Genomic DNA, 25,705 nt, shown 5'->3' with positions numbered 1-25,705 from the left:
ATTGTCTTTTTAGAAAATAAAATAATAAAATAATTATGTTAAATGTAAAGTTTGACGTCACCACTGTGCTTTGCTTCTTTTCAAACCAGCAGAAAATAACATTGGTAAGAATGCGTGTTTGATATCACTCCCAGAATATGTCTAGAACACATGACTAATGAATTTCCTTTTCTGAAAGCAGCAAAAACAGGCAAGGTTCATTTCTCTTTTCTATTTATTTCTACTTTTTTTTTAAGCCAAGGGTATGATGACTTTCAAGAAGATATACAGAATTCTCGCTTGTGAACTTCTGAATGAATGTGAATTCCAGCTCCATTCCTCAAGCGCAAAGTAGCATTCATGAGTTTTTAATGGAAGAAGAGACATGCTAAAAAGCTTTGCAAGTTATATAGTTAATGAAGAGCCAACATTTAGCAAACAACTTCAAGATCAGCACGCTATTCCAAGACATACCCACAACCACACACAAGACACACAGCACTGTTTACTATGAAAGTGCTCAGCAGTTTTACCAATTTGGGGACAAGTCAACAGGGCACATTGAGAGCTCTTCCCCAGCTGATAGGCCCAATAAAATAATCAAGAAATATGCATGAGATGTTCATTAGTGCCAAAGAATGGAACCATTTCCAAGATGTGCACGCACGCACGCACACACGCACACGCACGCACACAGTATGGTTGACTTAACAACTTTTTATTCCTATTTATTTAAATCAGAGGTATAAGTGGTAGCGTAGTGGCAAAATCAGATGTGCAGGGGCCTTTCACATTAACCATTGCCATGCCCCATCGCAGCCACACACCCTTACTGCCTTGCCTCCTTCCAAGATTACACAATAATCCTGTAATTATACAATAATAATAACTAGGGATGCATTACAGCCATCAAAGCAGTTCTCCATGAGTGGCTTTTCAGCTAGATCTACTATTTCCTGTGCACATAAACAGGCCAATTAATCAGAGTGCCACAATATTTTATTTTGGAGTGACTTAAGCTGTGTTTCCCCTCAAAGCTCCATGGCATATAACGGACCTTGCGCACCCTTCTCCTGAAGCACCCCGTGTTTCCAATGTTCCTAAATGCTTAGCTTAGGATCCTTACAGGACAACTACTTCTTGGTGTTCTTCCCACACACCTTTTGCAGAGTGAACCTAGGAGCCAATCCTCCATGGCTGACTCATCTGCTTCCGCTCTGATTGGCTCCAGTCAGCACAAGGGGTGAGAGGGCTTCCTTCTCAGTTGCTGAAAAGTCTACATTTCATGCTGATTGGATGGATCTGGAAGAGGCTGCAGAAATAGTAAGAGGTCAGCAAACCCCAACCCATTGACCATTGGGTGTAAGTATATGCTCTCATAGAAATTGTTGTTGTTGTTTAGCCGTTTAGTCGTGTCCAACTCTTCGTGACCCCATGGACCAGAACACGCCAGGCACCCCTGTCTTCCACTGCCTCCCGCAGATTGGTCAAACTCATGCTGGTAGCTTCGAGAACACTATCCAGCCATCTCGTCCTCTGTCGTCCCCTTCTCCTTGTGCCCTCCATTTTTCCCAACATCAGGGTCTTTTCCAGGGAGTCTTCTCTTCTCATGAGGTGGCCAAAGTATTGGAGTCTCAGCTTCACGATCTGTCCTTCCAGTGAGCACTCAGGGCTGATTTCCTTCAGAATGGATAGGTTTGATCTTCTTGCAGTTCATGGGACTCTCAAGAGTCTCCTCCAGCACCATAATTCAAAATCATGGAAATTAGTCAGATTTAAAAGTGCTCATGGCCATCATGTATCAATATACTCCTAGGTCCTTCATCTGAAAGCTCAAGGAACAATTGCCAAATGCTAGTCAAATTATAACTTGTCATTCTTATTTTTATTTTAAAAACAGCAACCCACATTTTAGAATCAATTTTCCTTCATGCCTGCCCTCTTTCCTTTTTGGATGTAGGGGGGAAACAAATACAGGCCTTTGAAAACAGTTTGAGGCATCACTTTTCAAGCTCCTCTGAAAAATCTTCCGCCTGCCTCTTAAACCATGTATAATTTATGTTAACTGCCATTTCTGTTGTAACATCCCGTGGTATACTTGGCATTATAACAAAGCTTGCAAATACTGGGTGCATTGTGCTAACCAGTCTGTGGTTCCCTTTGATTTTGGAAAAACCGTTTAATTTCTTTTTGCTTTACAATTATTTTGCTTTACAAAATCATTTTCCGAAAAGCTTTGCTTAGCCCATATGAGGATCACATGCAGGACTGATGCATCACTCTCAAATAGGCAGATACCCCAAATCATGCCTCAAGGCAGGCTCTGGGCTTTTCCTCACCCTCCTAATCTGTGAAAGTCACAGTTTTATCCACCCTACCCATTCTGTTAACTCTTCTTTTTGTTTAATAGTTTCTAACAGGCAAATCCCACTTTCCCCACAATCTCCCCTGTTGTTGATACTGGGGAGAGTGTGATACTGATTGATACTGTTGATACCAATACTGTACACAGGAGTTGGATAGGGGGTGGGTGGGCTCAGATGGTGGCACAAATCCAACACCAAGTTATGCACTTGCCTAGGCACCTTAAGGATGCTTCCAGGCCATTTTCAGGTATGATTCAGTCATCCCCAGCAAATTCAAATTGTACAATTAGAGTTGATTCGGAACAACAAAAACACTTCCCAAAATCCGGTCGTTTTACAATAAGGTAAGTGACAGGAAAATGCACTGGGCAGAATGGGTAGCATTTGCTTGACAAAATGCCATTTACTCTCTCTAGGACCAATTCAGAACAAATGCTCAATCACAAAAAGCCAACATTGTTGAACCTCCTGCAAACTTTTTGCAAACAAATCAGGATGAGTGCACCATAAGTAGGTTGACTGAAGGCAACCTAAGTTGCATAGACTTTAAGAATGCCTAACTCTCGCTTGGATTAAGGCCAGAATGAATGAATGGATTGTGTTGTGTTGTTCTGTGCTTTTGATGTGAGTGGTTTGGGGACATTTGAACACTGAAATGTGGCATTCAAATTCTAATAACAAATAAAAGAATATAGATGGATAATTACACATTATTATATCAATACAGATAGATGTACAGGTAGACATCACAAAATAATTGTAAATATTTGTATATTTCTGTAAATATATTTAAAGTTTTATAAATATAAATAATAAATATAAAGAAATCCTCCTCTAAGTTGTAACCCAGAGAAGAACTGGATTTCTAACAGCCTCCTTTAAGTATTGTGTGATAATGGCGCACGCGCACACACACACACACACACCACCCATTTTACATGAGCACATTTATGAGAACCATTAAATATATATATTTATGTCCCAAGTAGGAAAATTACCTACACTTTCCCTGGAACACCGATCCAGTTACAGCACGTGTACATGGCAAGCTCATTGGTCCCATTTTCCCCCCAGAAATATTTTTGTCCTGGCTCTGCTGAAACCTCTTCAGGACATGTCAAGGCCTGTGGTGAAAAGTAAATAGAGATACTTTTCATCCCATGAGGTAAAGTATTAACATGATGCAAGCTCCAAGGAGCTGAGTTTAAAGGGCTGAAGAAGGTGAGAAGGAATGGCAGGATTCTGATGTGTCAATTACATATATCATATCTAATTCTGCACATTACCCAATCAGCTGTTACATGACATTTGGTTTTCACTCGGTTCATTTTCCTCTGCACCTTTTGTGTGGGAGGAAAATAGGATCTGTGACCCACATGTGAGTAATTAACCAAAAAAATTGGCAGGATGCCTGGATTCAAAACACAGGGCTTAACACACTCTCCAGCAGCAGAGAGTCCCCAGCAAAGTTTTAAATGGTTACAGAGTTAAGCAGTAGCGTAACGTGGGAATATAGATTGTTAGAGCCCTTTTCATATCCCATTTAGTGTGCTTGCAGCACTTGCCCCCTCTCTACCCCTCTGACAATGAACAGACCACACACTGTTGAGTAAGTTTAAAAACTTTACTTACTCAATCCAAAGGTCTGATTCATGTCTTATTCCTTGCAGCAGCAAGGAGAACACAGCTAGAATACTCTTGGGTACAAAATACAGTAGTTTCAAACATGCAGTCTGAGCTCGGAGCAAGCTGGATCAGGCCAGTAGCCCATTGAGCCCAGCATTCTGTTTTCACAGTGGCCAGCCAGTTACCTGCAGGAGACCAGCAAGCAAGAGCACAGCACAAAAGTACTCTCTCCTCCTGGGGTTTCCAGCAGCCTCCAACTGTAGAGGCAGGGCACAGCCATCATCCTCTTCTAAAACCTTCCAAGTTGGTGGCCATCACTGCTTCCTGTGGGAGTGTGCTCCAGAGTTTTAATTATGTGTTGCATGAAGAAGTCCTGAATCTTCCAACATTCAGTATTCCAACGTTCAGTCAAAGGCACAAAGAAGGGTCTGGGGGCAAGAATAATAATAATAATAATAATAATAATAATAATAATAATAATAATAATAATAAATTATTTGTACCCCGCCCATCTGGCTGGGTTTCCCTAGCCACTCTGGGCAGCTTCCATAGAAACCAAAAATACAGTAAAATATCACAGATTAAAAACTTCCCTGAACAGGGCTGCCTTAAGATGTCTTCTGAATGTCAGATAGTTATTTATCGCTTTGACATCTGATGGGAGGGCGTTCCACAGGGCGGGCGCCACTACCGAGAAGGCCCTCTGCCTGGTTCCCTGTAGCTTTGCTTCTCGCAATGAGGGAACCGCCAGAAGGCCCTCGGCGCTGGACCTCAGTGTCCGGGCAGAACGATGGGGATGGAGAAATGGAGAAGTGAGAAATGGAGCCGTCGAGTCACCTGGGGCTTCAAGGATGGCTAGCAAAATAAGCAGGTCAACCAACCAAGCCATTCAAGAACACTGAAACAAAGCGCCCATCCCATCCTGAGGGAAAGTGTGAGTTTGCATAGCAGCCAGTGTGGTGTAGTGGTTAAGAGCGGTGGAGTCGTAATCTGGGGAACCGGGTTTGTGTCTCCGCTCCTCCACATGCAGCTGCTGGGTGACCTTGGGCTAGTCACACTTCTTTGAAGTCTCTCAGCCCCACTCACCTCACAGAGTGTTTGTTGTGGGGGAGGAAGGGAAAGGAGAATGTTAGCCACTTTGAGAATCCTTAAAGGGAGTGAAAGGCGGGATATCAAATCCAAACTCCCCTTCTTCTTCTTCTTCTTCTTCTTCTTCTTCTTCTTCTTCTTCTTCTTCGTGAACTTTCGTATCACAACTTTGCATCTTTGCTGTGCTTGATTGGAAGCCCCAGGGACACATTACTCATTTGAGGGCACTTGGAGTGTGGCGATCTTTCTCATCAGTAGTGGGGCTTCTGCCCATTGGGACTGGCAGGGTCAAAGCATGTGCATGTGGAGGGAATCCTTGCTGACAACCATGCTCAACATGTAGTTATTGGATGGCAAAGCTAGCTGGACAATGTGGTGTCAAGGGCAGGTTGAATGCCCTATGTGTGAGCAACACAAGAAAAGAGAGAGACATCAAAAATGTGAAACTAACATTTCCAAAATCCATTCACTACAAGGAGTGGGCAGATACCAGATCACATGGGTGGGAAGGGGTTGGTGCCTCCATTCTAGTCAATACGACACTTAGGGACATCTAGTGGGCCCAAAATCGAGAGAGTTTGCTGATGATGATGACAGAGATGCAAAGTGAATGCCAATGATGCCAGGAACTGCTTTATGGCAGCAAAGGCCTGTATTTTTCTTATGCGTACAGACAATTCCATTCACTTCCAATTGTCCCTCATCATCTAAACTGAATAATATTAATCTAGTGGAAGCTCTTGTTGCTCCTGGCACTCCTGGCTCTGGAGGCGATGTTCATTTAGGTAGCAAATGGGCAGGCTGGCAGGTAGTCTCGAAAAAGACTCCTTCACCAGATGTTCCAGAAGCGAGCCCGGTAAGGTTTAGCATTCCAAAGTGCCGATGGCTTCTCAGCTGGCAGCTTTGTGGAAACAGCCATTTCCAGGACTCCCGTGATATACTCTGACTGGTAACAATTTCTTGAGGGCACAGCACTTTGGAGCAGTCTACTCGCTGTCACAATAGACAGAACGCTTGTTTACAAACAGGAGGTTCCCTTTTACACAAATCTGTCAACTTGCCAATGCAAAACTATTCCCAATCACAAATGGACATTTCAGAAGTTCACTTGTGGAAGTTTTTGTTTAGTAATTTTTTTATTTAAAAAAATGTAATGGGGGATCATCTACAAATGAGGCATTTCCATAAACAGGGTTTAGGCACAATAAAAACATATACATCTTATTCATGTGTTCCACATCTAAACCCGTGAATATTTTCTCTGGGTACCTTTATGCAACACACCATTGCAAGTTGTGCAAGACATATCTAGCAATAAAATCTGCTCTTGTCTAGGGTATCCCAGAACAATCATATAGCAAACAAATGGATGGGCAGAAGGTATATTGGGATCAACTAGTAGATCTCCAAGTGATGTGCAGTAGATCAGCAAGCATTCCGACTCCCAATTGTTTAGCAAAAGGTGGCAGGACTGTGGGCTCCCTTCTGATAGAGAAAACAAATTCCTGGGCTCAGCACATTCTCAACACATCCTGTTCCTTAATTCTAGGATAGTGTATCTGGCTATGGTTGGTACATCTTGAGGTTTGAGTAAAAGTCACCCTAAATCCAAGATGCCTAAAGTTTGCCCCCCCCCCGCTCTGAAGGTACTCCTTAGAGCCTCTTCTAAAGATCTTAAAATGGCCTTGGCAAAACTGGTGCCCTCCAGATGTTCTTGACTGCAACTCCTGCCAGCCCCAGCTAGCCAGCACAGTTGGACTGGCTGGGGGTGATAAGAATCATAGTCCAAAACATCTGGAGGTCATCAGGTTGTCCAAGTTTGTCTTAAGATGTGGGAAGGCTGGCAAAGCTGGTGGCATCAGGTATTTGGGGTCCAAGCCTAGACTTAACATGGAATGACTCAAGTGGGGAAACATTGCAGGGACAGTAAGTATTAGGGAGAGTTCGACACTTAGGTCTAGAGGCAACAGGTTGGCTCCAATGAAGTCATCCCATTGGCACAAGGACTTCTGCCTGCACAACAGGACTCCTTCTTCTTCTTCTCCTCTCCCTTTGTTCTCTAACATACCCCCAACCTTTTTGGGGGTGGTTCCCCCAACCCCCTGGAGCAGGAGAGGGAGAAGAATTCTAGTTCCACAGGCAGAAGTCCTTGTGCTAATGGAACAATTTTGTTGGATACAAGCCAATCCTTTCATAACCATAAACTCTAAAAAGCATAGCTTAACGGTCAAATCTTACTTGCACTTTTAAGCTGCTGCTTCACTTCCATATCAGTCTACGATCTCGCTCTTTAAAATAAAAAAAATGACATAAGCTAGATTGATTTAGTCCAGTGAATTAAGTCTTTTAAACAAACAATACGTCCATCTTTTCAATCCAATTGACAACTCCATCGCAGACCCCAAGGGAGGAAACCAATAAACGTTTAGTTACTTTGCTATTGTTTTCCTAAAACAATTTGACTTCCTTTGCGATAGCCCCAGATTCCTTCATTAAAAATAGAGAGGCTGGGAGGCAGAGGAAGTGCTCGGCTAGAGCCAAGTCACTGCTTACAATAAAGCCTTCTTGGGACCACATTTATAACCCAATCCACCACGATGACTCTATAGGAGCCCGACAGCTGCTGAGGCATGTCACACGGCACTCAGAAGCTAGGAGACCCTACAGCCTGCTTCCTTCAGGTTTTTTGGGAACCTCCTGGCAGCTGCCTGATAAGAAGACATGCTGCTCTGACACTCTTCTGAAATTTGTTTATCCAATCTGAAGAGTCCTCCATCAGACAAGGACCCCTCCTGGATATACAAGCAGAGAAGGTATGTTCCTGCAAGTCCAAAGATCAACCCCAAAGCTAAATTATTAGTAGAAACCTCTTCATCCGTCTATTTTTGTGCCCCTACCTCTGTCTATCGAAAACCTGATAAAATGAATGGGGGGGGGAGTATATTTTGTAGGTTCTTTTTGGGGTCTTACACTGAAATTCTTTTGTTTAATGAGGTTTGAGCAGATTTTATTGATTCAAGATGATGTGCTGCCCAAATCACACATCATCCCAAATCACACTTTCTGCTCTGGGATGGCGGGGAGAAAGGAATTCCTCTCTGACTCGGTAGTAAGTCACAATGCATTTAGTGAAGTTTACATTCAACTGTGCACAGAATTGCAGCTTTAACTGAATGAATGTTGGCGGATAACAAGGGGAAAAAGCATAAAGAATGTGCAAAATAGCTACAAGTACTGAATTTTTTTGCAGTAGCTAATACAAAGTTCACATCGGGGAAGTCCTTACTTTAAGGAAAGATAATTTCCTTTGGTTTGCCACTTTGCAAACTAGATTTTTTGTTTCTTACCCATTATGCAAACAGGATGGTCTTATTTCCCCTTTTACCAGTTGTACCTCTGAGTGGACTGATTGCCTTGATTTATTGTGGCTGTGGGAGAGGAAGGCTGTTAAGGTATATAAGTGGAGAATAATATGAAGATAATGACGACGAATCTAAAGTTATAGGATTTAATCTCCAGAAGTGATCTATGCAAAGGAATGCTTCTATTATGTCTATTCAGAATCAAATGCCTCAAACAGTTACTGGAGTATAAGCATAAAATTAAATTAAAATGCTGCATAAGGTTCAATGCACATAAGTGGACAATCTGTGACAGTTGACATGAAGTAGTTAGCATTTTTTCAAGTTTTAATGGCTGATGTGCAGAAGCTGTCATCACTTGACAGCATCTGAAATGCAGCAGCCGACATGAAATCAGCGTTAAATATGATACTGGACAGGCTGTAGCAATCAATAGTTGATAGCATAGGTCACATGGAACAGAATATAGAAACTTTATTTACATCATATTCGTTAATGAAATCGACCATACTCCTGAAAATTGAATGATGATCTCAGATTTCATTTCTGAATTTCAGATGTCACCATTTGAGGTAAAATTTAAATTTTGAGTATTTCCCAGATTTTGACATTTTTTAAGTCACAGTGGAGAGCTATGAAGGAAAGACAATCAAAATTCACATTTTAAAAAAGAAAAATCTCTGTACAGTTGAGTAATTTAATTTTAATGCTTTCAGCCTTGTAGTCTTTGTTTTTACATCTGTCTTACAGAGCTTGTCCTTAAACTGATCATTTCGTGCTAAAATACATTTTCGAGTGGGTTTGTTTTCTTTGAAAAAAATAAAAATCTGTAATTCTTCCTGGCTTCTAACTTCGGCTGAATGGGTGAAGAAACAGGAAAGAATTATGCATGCAAGCACATGGAAGGGCAAGCCCTTCATGCACAATGTTCTCACCTTAATTTGTTCATTTTAGCAAGACTCCCACTTCTCAGTTCTCTCAGCTATTCAGGTCAGCTGAGCTGTCCAGTAGGAAATCCTTTGCAGAAGTTCAGGCTGAGGGGTATAGAAGGCCAGAGACTGTTTGTGTTTTCCAAATGTGGATAGCCCCATAGCTACTGCAGTCCTTAGCAATGAATAAAGTTCATTTTCAGTAGAGACAAACAGCTGTCTTATACCCACAGGTTAACGGGCCTCTCCAAACTGAGTTAATGAGGAGTAAAATGACCACAAAGTGATGCATGTCAGGGCAAAAAATATAAATCTTTCTCTCTCTCTCTCTCTTTCTCTGATTTACACAATTTTCACATAAAATTTCATCACATACCGTAATGGCCCATATATAACCCACACTTTCCCCCCAAATTCCAATTGTGAAAAGTTTAAGTGTGGCTTATATTTGGGACCTTATTCCACCAGCAAAGCAGCGTGGCTCCCCACCTCCCCCCCCCCCCCCGCCCCGAGAGCAACCCAGGAGCACGGGGCAACGGCGTGCTGCCTGCCCACCACTCACAAGCCTCCCCCCCCTCACATGCCAACCCCTGATGTACTTGCGCTGGTATGCTTTCAAACTGCTAGGTTGACAGAAGCTGGGACAGAGCAATGGAAGCTCATCCTGTCGCAGGGATTTGAACCGCCGACCTTCCGATCAGCAAGCCCAAGAGGCTCAGTGGTTTAGACCACAGCACCACCCGCTTCCCTTCTAGCTCAATACTGTCTATAGACCAATTAGCGATTGCTTTCCATGGTTTCAGCCTTTCCTGGAGATGCCAGGGACTCAACCTTGAACCTTACACATGCAAAACATGTGACCCACCACTGAGCTCTGGCTCTTCCCCAAAGGAGATGGGTAGTGAATACCCTTTCTTCACACTTTCCCTTAGTTCACTGCGCCAGCCACTTTCTTCCATTCATAGCTTACTCTTCAGAAAGGTAGAAAGTGCAATGTATTTATTGTTGTGCAGTATTATCAGTATGTCACAAAGGTCTGCTACTATTCCTGCAATCTGCTCAGGGCAGCACGTAAGGAAAGTTCCTATTTTGTCTTTGCAACAATCTTGACAGCTCTCTGTGAATAATAATCCTGTCTTCAGAGGTTCCAGAGACCTCCCTTTTGAACAAATGGTAAGAAACAGTATAAAGTTTCTTGGTCAATCTACGCTAAACCTGATTGAACCTGACGCTTTCTGCATGTAAGATGCTCTACCACTGCCATTCTCCAAGATATATATGTGTTCTTTACATTATAGAGCCTGGCCAGCAGATTCATCTCTCCCTTCCCTCCATCTCCCCCTGCCCTCCCCATAGCTCTTTCTATATTTAGGCCTTGGAATGTTTTTCTACAGTTGCTTCCCCAGTTCCCTGACTTTTTTGCAGGCTTCATCTTCTTCCACCTACTCTCTTCTGAGGTTCTTGTTTTTTCAGTTCAGTTCCTTCCCTTCTTCAGCTCAGCCCCATCTGGACCCTAGGCTTACCATCTACTCCTTAGCCCATCTGCCTCCTGAAAACTCTCCACATTCAGCTTTCTAGACTGCATTCTCCCTGCCTAGGCCCTCCTGTCCAGCCCCAGGATCGACGAGAGCTTTCTCCAGCCAAACTGAAGCTGCAAGCTATTACTGTGAACTTTCCCCAAGACAGTTGGAATGTTTGTACATATTACATGACATCACCATGGTTTAGGCAATCTGCACCTAATGTGTCTCCTCCTTGCTGTCATCACATCATCATGAAATCCATTACAGTTTGGGGCTTTCTCTCTACCTCTAGCAATGACTGAATGGTCTGGGCCAGTCTATCAAACTAAATGTGTAGAATAATGCAATGGATGGTCATGCTTTGCTTTGCTGCTCTTTTATCTACAAGTCAAAAAGAGCTCATACTCTTGCATTATACATGGGCTTTTGAATAAGCATGTGTCATGACTCCACAGGTTCTTCTCTGAGCCTAAAAATCAAATGCATATTTAAGTATTATTTGCATTTGTAAAAGACATCCTCCTTGAGACAATGCATTTCTTTCCTTGCTGCAAAGGGACAAACTGCACGTTCCATATAAATGTTTATTAACAATAGATATGGAGTAGGGGAGAGCTTCACAAGAAAGTTAGCTTTCTCTGGCCAAATTGAAGCTGATCACAAAGTGGAGAGGGTGCTTAACTCTTTTATCACCCACGGTTTTCCCCACTCCAAACTTTTCCCCATTAGCCTCTGCAATGGGGTCTCCAAGCATAAACACAGACTTGGAGTTTGGGGAGTAAAAGATGCTTGGGGAGAGATCTGGAGCAGGAAACTGGCAGGCAGGGAAAGGGTAAAGTACCGCACCATATTCCCCATTCCAAATCACACAAACAAACCACAGCAAGAAAAAGATATTCCAGTCTTTTTCTGCATATTGGCTAAAGATACTTTTTCACCATTCTATGACACAGACACCCTTCACACACACACACACACACACACACACACCTTTTAAGCACATAGCATCACATTGATTGATTTGTGTAGAGCTGTGTAAGAACTGAGTGCAATTTCATAATGTCCGACATAGTTGAAGTGAAGATCATTTAAAAAATTCAGTGTTGCAATTCCAAGAGAAGGCAGCGTGCAGGTTCACAGTTGAGGGGTGCCAGTTGAGATGCATGGCTAATGTAGCTACAACTGGCCGTTTCACACAGCAACAATATTGCTTTCTTCCCCCAACCTCCCCCTTTCAGTGTTTGCATTAAATAATACACCAATTTATTATGTTGTGAGCCACTTTATGCATATCTCACTGTTGGAAGCTGCCATATAAATACCTCCTTTATCCATGATTGTGGAGGCCAATCTGGCTTGTATCACCAAGACCTGGGTGGATGAAGAGGGTGGAGTTGGTCCCACCCAGCTGTGCCCACCTGGGTATATGGTACGGCATCAGGCCAGACTTGAGGGTCAGAGAGGGGAAGTTGCTGTGGTCTATAGAAATTCTCTCTGTCTCTCCAGGCCCTCTATCCAGTCAGGTGGGGGAGGGATCTAGTGTGTGTGTTTCTGGTGTTGTGAAATCGGGACAGATTGGGAATTCTGCTGGTTTACCGCCCACCTCACTGTGGTCTCAGAAGCAGTGTTGAGGACTCGCAGACTGCTGGTTCTAGGGGACTTCAACATCCACACTGAGGCGACTGGCTCTGGGGTGGCTCAGGACTTCATGGCTGCTGTGACGATCTCCTCTGACTGCCTTCTCATTTTAGGCAGAGAACATAACACTCATAATGGCAGAACAATGTATGTTTTATTAGAAGCCACACATATGAGAATAACTTCAGACATACCCCTCACATTTCCCACACTGTGGGGAATATCTCACCATTTAAAGTTTGACGGACAGAAGTGAAAAAGAGGACAGGGTGGGAGTCTCAAAGTCAACAAAGGACAATATTTCATCCAAAATGGAGGGCATGCCACACACTGAAGTGTGGTTCACTCTTCCTAGCACACACCAAGCCTAAGTAAAACCTGTTTACTACAGGTAACATCCCTCAGTTGGCACTATCATCTGTAGCAAAGCTCTTGCTCTCCTCTGAAGCTTTGATATTGATGCTGGGTCACTCTCTACGTTCTTCTCAATAGGCTGTTCGTGTTGCAAACACGGTCCAGAACCCGCTCCTTCTATTTTTAACTTTTGACCCATGCACAAATGTTGATTTATGTACATGCGTATTTCCTCTGCTCCCCCCCCCCCCCCCCGCAAACCAGGCTTGCTGGAAAGTATTCTTGTCAGAATAAGGGAATCTCAGAACATTAGGAATTATGCTTTGATTGGTTGTGCTTTCCAGAATCAACAAGGGACAGCCTGCCTCCGCCCCTCAACCCTAACCCTTTCCCTTCTTGAGTGGGTAAAACTGCCTTCAGAGAGCTCTGGTTGCAGAAGGGGCATCACTGTTCCTGACTTTCAAGGAAAGCTTGATAGTGACCTGTTATTTGAAGAGTGCTTGGTGTGCAGCGCTTGTCTCTCCTGACAAGTGAGAAGAGCAACAGTCAGCATCGCAGGCCTGCAGAAACAAGGGGAAGACCTCGGAGGAAAGCGGACAAGGGGTGGAGGAAACCTATAAAATGACTCCTTTTTCTAGAACAGTGACTAGGGGAGGGGTGAGAAAGACAAAGGGAGAGGAGGGAAGAGGGTATACATAGAGGAAGGAGATACAAAGGGGGTGTGAGAAACCACAGGTGAAGGAAAGGAGGAAAAAGAAAGCAGTGGGAAGATGGTTAAAAAGTCCAAAGACTCCATGGTAAGACTCTACACGAAGTAACAGAACAACAAGTCGTTTAAAGACAAGAGGCCATTCAGGTGAGTAAAATGGTCAATGTGACAAACTGCGGGAAGTTCAGGGAGTAAGAATTTGGAACTGGTTTTCTTTAAATTTAAAACAAGCAATAATAAGAACCATCAGAAATCTGAAGTGAGGCAGCCACATTCTCTCTGTTTATATACTTTTGGAGTATTTTTCCTTGTTTAATAGTGTCCATCTAATGTGAGAAAGTTCACGTCCTTATGAATGTTGTCCTTGTTAGTTTTTATTATCTCCTAAACAGTAAGCCGTTTATGCTTTCCTGTTAGTTCAGCTTTTTCATTTGACACTGATATCTGATAACTAAAGAAAGCTTTAATGCCTAGAGAGAGTTTGATGCTATTTAATTTAAATGGATTCTTGTTGCTGAGAAGGCTATCTGATAACTGCAGAAACCTATAACCACTAGAGATGAAATTTGCTGTCATATGGCTGGATTCTTCTTGCTAGATATAGTTGGAAGCTTTACATTGTTTCTTTTTTGTATGTGCGCATTTTGTAGAATATTTGCTCTTCATTACATGCATAGTAAAATTGACAGCACTATCTTATACATACTCTACTCAGAAGCAGTTCCATTGCATTCCTTGGAGCTTACTCCCAGGTAAGTGTGCTGCTAAACAGCCTGATCTAAATAAGAATATTTTAGGGGTGGCTTCCAGGTCTGTTCTGACTTAACGGAGGCAGCCTCCAAGACAGCGGGAGATTATTGGTGAAGGAAAAACGAGGATGATTGAGGGTAATTATCCTTGCAAATTCCCCCCCCCCTCAAGGAAAGGAATGGGCTTCACTCGCAGTTCGTCTTGGTACCTGGCTCTCGCTCCGGCATGGAATGTGGGGGGCAGGGAGGCACTGAGTGTAAAAGCACTTTGCCTGGCAAAACCCCTCCAACAACACCATTAAGAAGCAGAGGTTCTCCTGCTAATTAGAGCTTAATTGGACTAAAGTACAGGCGCATATAAAAGAGATGAGATCACAAACTGTGGAACAAACCAACTGCAAGGACTTTAAGGTGTGAACTTGAGAGAAGACTTCATTTGGTGGGGGGAGGGGAATGTCTTCTCTACATTTATGATTCGGCAACCGTCCTCTGAATGTTAGTTCAAATTATATTTATACAAGCAAGTATGGAATAAATTTGATTATAAATATGGACTATAGCATCAAACAGAATTGTGTGTGCCGAAAAAGGAAAAAGAAAGGGAAGCTCTATTTTGCAAAAGATTTATTATGGAGACTTAGAGCTGACTCGTCCGTTATTATTTATGAAGTGAATAAAATGATTACGAATGTAATTGAAATTAATAAGATTTTGGAACACAGAAATAAAGAAAATCGTCAAACCATCAAATCTAGCTTGCGGGGGGCGGCTCTTTAGCTAAATTATATAATTCGGTATTTGAACGATTGGTATTAACAAGTGCATTATAAATTGGGTTTTTTAAAAATAATGAGGCTATTATTGGACTGCAATTGAAAACTAAGAAAAAATATTATATAAAAAGAATATTTTAGTGGTGGCAATGAAGTCTGACAATACACTAATTTTAGGGAGGGGATATATTATCCCACGCCTATTTAATGTATCTATGTGTAGATATTTGCATGTCAGTCCATGTACGTTAGGTCTCTGGAAAAATTGAGGCCCTCTTTACCCTCACCAGTTCAGTCAGGGAAAATAAAAGGGACCATTCCATCAGGATTGATCCCCAAATACTATCATCACGAACTTGTGCTTTCACTTGGAATGTGTCCGATTTCATTCCAGTTAACAGACCACAAGTACTAGACTTGCTCCGTGAGGTACATTAGGTATAGTTAGTGGTAGGCTCACGACTGCTGTATGGCATTGCATATTTGAACTCTTTTCCCCTCAGCCTTTGTACAAAACCCTAAGCAGCACATGGGAGGTGTTTGTTTGCATGTTTGTTGTTTATTATTACATTTATTCTCCACCTTCCCTCCGTGGAGCTCAAGGTGGTCTGCATACTTCTCCTCCTCATTTTCTCCTCACAACAACCCTGTGAGGTAGGTTAGGCTGAGATTGAGCGGCTGGCCCAAGGTCACCCAGTGAGTTTCATGGCTGAGTTGGGATTCGAACCCTGGTCTCCCGGGTCCTAGTCCAGCACTCTAAACACTACACCACACTGGCTCTCAACTGCACATACTTGATCAGGCTATTTCATGCTTGGTACTCAACATTTTACATTGCACCAGAGGCTGCAGCAGCAGAGGAGTATGTTTGCCTGTCCAGATGTGGTGGTGGTGATGATGATGATGCAGCCCATCTGGCAGGGTTGCCCCAATCACTCGAGGCAGCTTCCAACAAACTAAAACACAGTAAGACATCAAACGTTTTAAACTTCCCTATACAGGGCTGCTTTCAGATGTCTTTGAAAAATCAGATAGCTGTTTCTTTCCCTGGTTATGGTTCTAGCACAAATAATATTACATGGCTCCTCTTTGTAGCAGTTCCTATATTAGCAAATTCTGGGTGATGCACTATATATAAAACCAATCAGACACCAAACTGAACAGTCTCAGCTGCCCCAGTGTCTTCTCTCTGGATTTTCCTATGGTGAGACAATTCCTAAGGGTTCAGAGTTCAGAATGGTGAGATTCTGAATCCACAGTCTCTTGGGAACTATGCAAAGTATTCTCACTGTTGCAAGCAAGTTATGCATTATTTTTATCACATACATATTATTTTATCCCTGTACTTTGCCCTTGGGAATGTCAGTACTCGGTTGGAAGGAATCTGAAGCATACCAGCACAGGCAATCATTCCTCTTCCAGCTCCTTACTCTTTGGCCTGTAGGCTGATTTCACATACTCTCCTCCGCTGTCCTTGTCTCCTTTGTGTCATCACGGCACTTGAAAGAAAGAACGGATGAGCAGTTACGTGAGCAGTGGGGATCAAGAACAGACCAAAAGATCTCATCAGAGAACCAAAAAGAAAAAGTAGTAAATTGATTTTTCCTCCTTTTCAAAGGAGACTTTTAAAAATAAAAAGCTCCAATATTTAAATATTGGATGAATATCTACTGAAAAACAAAACTGCTCAAAAATGTGTTTGATTAATTTGCTCCCATAAAAATTAAAAGCCCAGCCCCCTCTGGATTATGTTATGTTTCCCCTTTCTAGCTAATTTGTATGTAGGTTAGAATGTGGACATATTGTCCCATGTCAGTAAGAAATATCTGTCCATTTGTCTACTAGAACAGGTATGGGAGAAAGGAAGGTCAGGATCTATTGGTAGATTGCTGGATAATTTGCAATGTAAGGATTTCCTGTCTCCCAGTACAAGTTACAATACCTTACCTACCCCACCCTAAATTAGATAGTTAGAATCCCTGATCTGTAGTGAACTAGATTTGTACTTACGTATATACAGGCCATTGCACTCATAGGTAATTTACTTGGCCTCTTGAGCCACTGTTTTGCACCCAAACCATGAACTCCAATTGATGAATCTTGAGGTTCTAGTAAAAAAGATAAACTAAACACCATTGATTCAGCAAGCCAGTGAACACATGGTGCCTTAAAACTCACACAGAAGTCATGGCAGAAGCTTTTGTGAACTAAAGCCCACTGTGATGCATGGAGTGTTACCCGCAGTTAGATATTCTCTCTCTCACACACATACGCACACGTACATGAAAAGAGACTGGAAGGGGGTAGAGTAAACAGTGGAGCCAAGCACCATGGAATTCAAGAAATACAGCTTGTGATGCATCTGTGCAAAATTCAGATGTTCCATATAATGCTGAGAAAGCTGTATGACGTCCTTCTTTAGACCAGTATCATGCTAAGTTTTTGCTACGAGGCATTTATCCATGTTGTTCCCTGTGTCTACTTAAATAAACAAATAAAAGCAATCTCCCTTTTACTGACTGCACCACAATTCAGCCTGAAAAATGAAGCTGTAGTCTTCTCTTTCCACCACACTCAAGACTATGTCAATACAGTATTTCTTAATCTTCCTAGGTTCATCCGTATTATTTGGCTGTCCTCGCTGGCGTATCCAACACCTCCCAATTTAGTACCAGACATAAGATTTACATGCTTTGTTACATGCCAGTTCAGTCAGCTTTGAACTCGCTGATAAAGATACGAAGTAAAACGCCCATCTGTGCAGCAGCATTCAGCACACTCACACCCAAGGTATGATAATGCCACTTAGCATTATCCTTTGCTTGCAGTCCTTCAACTCAGTATATTCACAGCATTCAAAAACATGGAGGGAAGCTTTTGGAGTATACTTTCCAATTCAATTGTTTTACAGTAAACTCTGTGGTCTCAGAGGGCAATGTGTAGCAAAACAACAGAGACTCTTACAGCACTTTAATGATGAGTCAGAAGACTCTCTGAAATTTCAGAGCATCTCAAAGACAACTAGCGTCTTTTCCCCCTCTCCCTTTACCTTTGTAGGGTGAGTTCTAGATTGATTATTGTTAAGTATGTCGTTTATTTGGTACAGTTTTAAAATGCAGCAACATAATGTTGAATGCTGCATTGATTTTTGATTGCCCTGCTGTAAGTCATCCCTGGGATTCACTTTTTATTTCAATTAAAATGTATGTGTCTATTTGAAAGATTTATGTCCCACTTTGGGGCAGAAGCTCTCAAGGCACTTACAAAAACCATTTCACACTTTCACACTGGAAAAACCTTTTCTTGATACTTCAAAGTTTAAAGGCACTAGGCAAAGTTGCCTTGGGAGAAATTTCTAGCATGGGTGCCAACACAGTAAAAGTCCTTTCAGTATTTAACTTCCAGATATGAAGTTATTCTTCCATGAGGTTCATCCTACAATGTGGCCATAATGCAGCCTTTTTCAGCCTTGGGTCCCCATATGTGGTTGGACTACAAGTCCCATCACTGCTAGCTAGGGATGATGGGAGTTGTAGTCCAACAACATATGGGGACCAAAGTGTGAGAAAGATTGTCATAATGTTTAAAAGCTCAGCACTGCATAGGTGGGGCCATTTGTGCAAATCCTTCATATATGATTGTAGCTGAACCAGAATCAGGAACCAACACAATTGGCCCCGATTGCATGGTGCCATACCGTTAAATGTTACAACCACACCATGGGATGAAGCTATGGAAAAACTATTCCAAAGCCACTGCTATAACATCTAAAAGGCACCAAAAGCAAACAGCATCAATGTTTTCCTTTAGAACAGACATCCTTGTTAAAGAATATCCATACTAGATGGGCTTAGCTTCAAGCATTCCTTTTGTGCAGTGAATATTGTAATATCTTAATTTCACCCATCACAACTTCAGCACCCATCACAAGAAGCATTTGACAGAGAAAGTCCTGAATACAGACTCATATAGGCCCTTTTCCCCATTGCAAGGGGATTTCATTTCCTAATGGAGATCTATATGGAAAGGGTCCAACGTATACTGAGATCAAACCTCAAAAGTCAAGTTTCCCAATTTATATTGGCCATACAGATTTTCATTCAAATTTGCACCAGCCAACAGATTTCCATGTAACATATCGAAGGGAAATGGCCATGCATTAAAAAAATACATTTAATCACTAACCCTCATGTGTAGGGCTAACAGTCTTTGGTCACCTTTCTTGTGGGAAAACATAGTGCTGGCTGTTGAGGTCTGCTATTTATATCCCTGCAGATCCAATTTTAGCTAGGCCTCCAAGGTTTCTGTGTGTGTGTGTTTTAAGTGAAGGATTCTTGGCTTCCCCACAGCAAATAACAGAAGTTCATACAAAGAGAGTTCTCTGAAGCAGAAGCTCACATGGGTGGAATGGCCTGCCCACCTCATAACAGGGAATTCTTTAAACTGTTTCGCTATTATTTGCTTGTCAAGGAGGCTGCTTTGTCTGGAGCAAAGAGTAATGGAGTACGGTGTCTCTGTCTTCCCTCTCATTCAGTGCATGTGATACCACAAGCGAAAGGAAGTTATGGCCATGAAAACAAGGAAGGGAAAACTTCCCTCCTCTGAAAGAAGGTTACAAAAGGTTTTTATAGCTGGGTGATCTCAAAGAAACAGTGCCATAGGGATGTCAACTGCAACATCCAGATGTGTAGGCGCCCGCTCTCAAATGAACAGCATTCGCTCACTCAAAGTTGTGTTCTGCTGCCCAACTTATAATGGGACTGTTTTGAGGAAGGGAAATAGATACTTAAGTAGAGGTGTGGTGAATGGAAACACTGGAGAGTTTGGCTACTAGGTTAAATGAGGTCATCGCACAGTGAGTTCATGGTAGACAGGCATGGGTGTATGACCAAAGACTTAGGAACGAGTGGTCCCATGCAAGGTGGCTGAGAGTACTTGTGATATGCTTACAGAGGTGCTTTGATGTATTAAAAAAGCAGAACTGCAAGCTTTAGGCTGCAATCCACTGCCTACTTTTTTGGGGAGTACTCGCCCCTGGATTCAATGTGACCTGTTTCTAAGTAGACATGCTTAGGATTATTATAGGTAAAGGTAAAGGTACCCCTGCCCGTACAGGCCAGTCTTGACAGACTCTGGGGTTGTGCGCCCATCTCACTTAAGAGGCCAGGGGCCAGCGCTGTCCGGAGACACTTCCGGGTCACGTGGCCAGCGTGACATCGCTGCTCTGGCCAGAGCCAGAGCCAGAGCCAGAGCCGCACACGGAAACGCCATTTACCTTCCCGCCAGTAAGCGGTCCCTATTTATCTACTTGCACCCGGAGGTGCTTTCGAACTGCTAGGTTGGCAGGCGCTGGGACCGAGCAGCGGGAGCGCACCCCACCGCAGGGATTCGAACCGCCGACCTTTCGATCGGCAAGCCCTAGGCGCTGAGGCTTTAACCCACAGCGCCACCTGCGTCCCTAGGATTATTATATTGTTAATCAATTTCTTTGCTAGATTAAACAACTAAAATAACACAGTGGGGCAAAATATGAATTGGTGGTGCTGAGACCAAGTGACACATTTTTCAATTTTCCAGAAGTACTTTGACTTAGTCATCCTACTTCAGTATACTACAATGAAGTGGTATAATGCTTTATCTACACACACAAAAGTTGCCTTTATCTGCTTCCACAGTTGCTTTTGTGGCAGTTTTGGAGCCTTTTAAATGCCACTCTATCTACAAAGGAAGTACTATTTATTGGCAATTATTTGCATTTTTAATTTTTTTAAAAAACGGTGTTATATGTTGTAACATTGTACACCGCCCTGATATGAGATGATATGGAAGTACAGTGGTACCTCAGCTTAAGTACTTAATTCGTTCCGGAGGTCCGTACTTAACCTGAAACTGTTCTTAACCTGAGGTACCACTTTAGCTAATGGGGCCTCCTGCTGCCGCCGTGCCGCCAAAGCATAATTTCTGTTCTCGTCCTGAAGCAAAGTTCTTAACCTGAAGCACTATTTCTGGGTTAGCGGAGTCTGTAACCTGAAGCGTATGTAACCTGAAGCATATGTAACCCGAGGTACCACTGTACAGAAATACTTTTATGCATAAATAAGATTATACCAGTAAGACACTCTCTCTCTCTCTCTCTCTCTCTCTCTCTCTCTCTCTCTCTCTATCCCTCAGAGGCCAGTCTCTCTGCTGAGCCAAAATGGGTGACTGGAGCTTCCTAGGAGAATTCCTGGAGGAAGTCCACAAGCATTCCACAGTGGTGGGGAAAGTCTGGCTGACCGTGCTCTTTATCTTCCGGATGCTTGTCCTGGGCACAGCCGCAGAGTCTTCGTGGGGAGATGAACAGTCCGACTTCATGTGTGACACCCGGCAACCAGGTTGCGAGAACGTCTGCTACGACAAAGCTTTCCCCATCTCCCACATCAGGTACTGGGTCCTCCAGATCATCTTTGTCTCCACCCCTTCCCTGCTGTACATGGGACATGCAATGCACACAGTGCGCATGGAGGAGAAGAGGAAGCTAAAGGAGGCCAAAGAAGCGTCAACAGCAATGCAGAGTAAGGGAGATTCTTTCCACCAGCAGGAGTACCAAACGCCCGAGAAGGCGGAGCTGTCCTGCTGGGATGAGCCAAGTGGGAGGATCATTCTTCAAGGCACTTTGTTGAACACCTACGTCTGTAGCATTTTAATCCGTACCACCATGGAGGTAGCATTCATCATTGGGCAATACATGCTGTATGGAATCTTCCTTGAGACGCTCTATATCTGTCAACGGAAGCCTTGCCCCCATCCAGTCAACTGCTATGTCTCTCGGCCAACTGAGAAGAACATCTTTATCATTTTCATGCTGGCCGTAGCAGCACTTTCCCTGTTCTTAAGCCTGGCTGAACTATATCACTTGGGATGGAAGAAAGCCAAGCAGAAGTTCTCCCCTTCTTACAAATGCAGCCCCAGCCCAGTCGCCAGCAAACTGGAAACAGACCCTCAAGCAAAGATGACCCAAAGCTGTACCCCTCCTCCAGATTTTAATCAGTGTTTAGCCAACCCTGGTGGAAAATTTATCAGTCCCTTCAGCAACAAAATGGCCTCTCAGCAGAACACTGCCAATTTTGCAACGGAGAGGGTTCACAACCAAGACGACGTAGACAGGGAAGCTCCATTTATCCAAGTTAACTATTCTCAGACTTCAGAGGCCGCCAATAGCTCCACACCCACCCTGATTCCCAATGGCTACTTCCACGACAAACGTAGGCTCAGCAAAACCAGCCGCGCCAGCAGTAAGGCTCGCTCTGATGACCTGTCGGTGTGAATTGTGTTCTGTGGGGGCAGCAGGAAGGGAAGACTCTCTGATGTGACAAAAACTTGCAGTGTAGATTTTGAAACCCTGGCAGTCTGGGGTCCAATCAGCCAGTTCAACTCATTAAGTGAATGGCCTGGCATATTGCAAAAAGTTTATGTCAAAGCTTATTTCATTATTTGAGTTTGTTAACATACAGTCAGAAAGGAGAGTGATCTATTTCAAAACAAATACTAAAATAAGCTTTGGTTACTAGAGAGAGGACTGAAGCTGATGTATAGTTTGAGTGGATATCTCTCTACACTTAAACCAGTAAATTCATTCTGATTTTTCCAAAGAATGCAGGAGTGATAATAATAAAAATAATCATTTTATTATTTATACCCTGCCCATCTGGCTGGGCCTCCACAGCCACTCTGGGCGGCTCCCAACAGAACACTAAAAATGGAATAAAACTTCAAACATTAAAAACTTCCCTAAACAGGGCTGCCTTCAGATATCTTCTAAAAGTCAGATAGTTGTTTATTTCCTCGACATCTGATGGGAGGGCGTTCCACAGGGCAGGTGCCACTACCGAGACGGTGGCATCTTTAGTGGAAGTCTCAAGCCCTTTCATAAATCCCTATATCACTATAAATCCCTGGATTTCTTGATTGGATTTATGATGGTTTCAATTTGCAGTGGCTTCAGTTGCTATTTTGGACAAATACCTAAACTATCAGACCCTAACACACTGCTATTTAATAGGGAGGTGCCATTGATTGTGACATCCACTATTTCTCTCCTCTCAAATAAAGCAGAGACACTGACTTGCTGAGCTAAAAATTTACTTCCCAGATGAGACTGGTTTCTTATATGCAGCACTGACCTGATGACTATGAGCCTCTGCTCTTCCACTTCTCCACTTCCCTTCTAGCATCATTTTCAGACATTTTGCAAGCACGCCATGGGGCAGCTTCCCTTTTCCTGGAAAAGTGAAAAATAAAGTGGTCTTTCATTCTCATCTTTCCACTGGACCCCACATACTATTCCAGCTTGCCCAACTTATGCCAAGTAAATGTGCAATGAATTCTACTTGAATTTTTGATATGTCTGTATATAACTACTTTAGAATTTGAATAGCCTCCTAGATAAAGACTAGCTCTGTATGACAGTAACTGAATAGACTTATTAGAGTTGTTTCAACAGAAATATTTACTCAATGGAAACAATATTTCCCATGGAAAATGATACTTCAATGAGAAACATGAAGAAACAATGCTTTATTTCTAATAATGAGAAATAATACTTTAATGAGAAGCAACCCAGTGTGGGGAAGCACATTCATATTTTGTAGTTTTTAAAAATTTGTACTCTTTTTAATCCATTCTTACTTTTAAATTTAGCGGTGATGTGTGTGCTTGTTTGTTTGTTTTTTTAAAAAATGATCAGGCAAGAATACACTCAGGATCAAAAGTAGAGAATGCAAGGGCTAAGAGGACCATTCCAACTAGAATGGCCTCTTGTATGCACAAAGGAGAGGAAATGTTTCACCAAGAAACAGGAGCCAAGAGGATGTGAATTCGCATAAACTTTGTGTATGTTAATTTATAGAGAGATGCAAATTTAGAACTGATTCCTTTAATTGGTAGTAGTACACTTTGGGTTCATCCACACTTCTGCTTGTCCCGGTGCCTAGGAAGCACAGGTCCAAGAGGTTTTCTCATGCTCTCTAGACACTGGTCCGAGCAATTTTCCATTTGCTCCGAGAAAACCCACTCTTCACCACTGAATTGGAGCAAACATCAATCTGCAGAAAACCCAATTGATGTTTGCTCTAATTCAGCAGTAAAGAGCAGGACAAACACAAGTGTGGACCAGAGCTACATCTCACTTTAGTGGGGAAGTCTGTGTGCCTGCTCGGTTTTCTGTTCAAATGTTAACTATCACAGCCACCTTCAAGGCATCTGCTCTCCCTTCTTTTGGTTTTTTAACTTTAAACTGGACCTGGATCCAGTGGTGGTAGTGGGTCAACATTGAAAATGGTAGGGTGAAGGCAGGGAGCCCCTCAGTAGGTGGAGCCAGAGCCAATGACAGGCAGAGTCAACTAATTCTAGTCTTGTCCCCATGCTCCTCCCTGCTGAGTTCTGCAAGGGCAACACTGAGCCTAAGAAGAACGAAGCTGACAGGAAGGGCCGCCCCCTGGACTGGATATAAGTAAGAAGGCTAGCCCCATTTGCCCTAATGAACCAACCTCCACTGCTTGGACCAGACAGGCCTTCAAACAGAAGGTTGGCAGACCTTCATACAGATGACTATTCTCAGTGAAGTAGGGTACATGGCCACCAGAATTTCAACATCATTTCTAGAGAGCTCTAAACCATTTCTGTACTCAATTAGCTGAGCAGGAAGCACTGGCAGAAGAAGCTGAGAACTAGAAAAGCCAAATAGTTTTGGCAGCTGGAGGAGGAGGGCAAGGGAATCATGAGGCACCCACCTTATAGGTGCAGCGGTCAGGAATCAGGCCCAAGCAATTTCTACAGCCTCTAGCACTGATGCAAGTCTAATCAGAGCTACAAGAAATTAACTTCTCATGAGTTAATTAGAATGATACGTTTCCTTATAGCGTCTCCTTCTGGAGTGGTTGTGTCTGGTCTTCATGCTCCATGAGTGACCAGGACCAGTTTCATACACTTGGGACGCCAAAGGCCCCTGAGGAGCCTCACAAGACCTATAAACATCATTCAGTCATGCAAAGCCTTCACTGTCTTGCAAGTTCACTTCAACTTTGCCCTCACGTGACCTCTTAAGAGAGGGAATATTATCTACTGATGGAGTGTCAAGCATGGCTGACACTTATTCTTAAAGAAACTAGAAAAATACTCAGTTCCATCCTACACCAACACCTTACAGTTTAGACTAGATGCTCAAGATAGCAAACACCACTAACCTTGTAGACTGCTCAGACAACACCCAGGAATAAGGGGGATCAGTTTGTTTATCACAAAACTCAGATAAGGGAATTTTTGTCATCCTCTTTCAGGAGGATCTAGTTTCCAAATAGTAATGTGTTCTGCTACCCTTTCAAAAACATGTGTTTACTGAATTAATGTTGCATCCCACCACCTTATTTTGAGCAGAGAGAACAAGCACAAGGATGTATTTGTGATAGAAGGGTGGATGAGAAACAAAATCCTGTGCTTAATTAACATTTGCTTCCTTTATGGTCCCTGATTTCTCCATATTTCAAGAAGGAGGGTGGGAAGATGCATGTTCTCTTTTAAAGAAGTTTCAAAACTATGCTTTGTTTTGTCCTAATAAAGTTTGGACTACAA

The 25,705-nt window shown here is 42.8% G+C and overlaps 1 protein-coding gene and 1 long non-coding RNA gene across 7 annotated transcripts; one reads left to right on the top strand and one right to left on the bottom strand.

Annotated features, from left to right (window-relative positions):
• Nucleotides 1–681: 681 nt before the first annotated feature.
• On the bottom strand, nt 682–9,460 carry LOC307215532. 4 transcript variants are annotated; one of them, XR_013838542.1, is made up of 5 exons: nt 9,358–9,460; nt 8,408–8,488; nt 7,299–7,348; nt 3,348–3,469; nt 682–1,291 (listed from the first exon to the last, which is right to left on the bottom strand). It is a non-coding gene; the product is annotated as an uncharacterized lncRNA (long non-coding RNA). The 4 variants fall into 4 exon arrangements; XR_013838543.1 differs by lacking the exon at nt 7,299–7,348; XR_013838544.1 differs by lacking the exons at nt 682–1,291; nt 3,348–3,469 and adding an exon at nt 4,268–4,399.
• On the top strand, nt 7,438–25,705 carry GJA5 (gap junction protein alpha 5). 3 transcript variants are annotated; one of them, XM_079974849.1, is made up of 2 exons: nt 7,438–7,873; nt 21,269–25,705. In XM_079974849.1, the coding sequence occupies exon 2, from the start codon at nt 21,294–21,296 to the stop codon at nt 22,401–22,403; it is 1,110 nt and encodes a 369-aa protein (XP_079830975.1). In that variant the 5' UTR covers nt 7,438–7,873; nt 21,269–21,293; the 3' UTR covers nt 22,404–25,705. The 3 variants fall into 3 exon arrangements, with proteins under 3 accessions (XP_079830975.1, XP_079830974.1, XP_079830976.1); XM_079974848.1 differs by lacking the exon at nt 7,438–7,873 and adding an exon at nt 13,231–13,722; XM_079974850.1 differs by lacking the exon at nt 7,438–7,873 and adding an exon at nt 14,305–14,327.

Source organism: Podarcis cretensis (genome assembly GCF_951804945.1).
Source record: "Podarcis cretensis genome assembly, chromosome: 4".
In the NCBI taxonomy this organism is placed as follows: Eukaryota; Metazoa; Chordata; class Lepidosauria; order Squamata; family Lacertidae; genus Podarcis; species Podarcis cretensis.
This window is presented reverse-complemented; position numbering and strand designations above follow the sequence as displayed.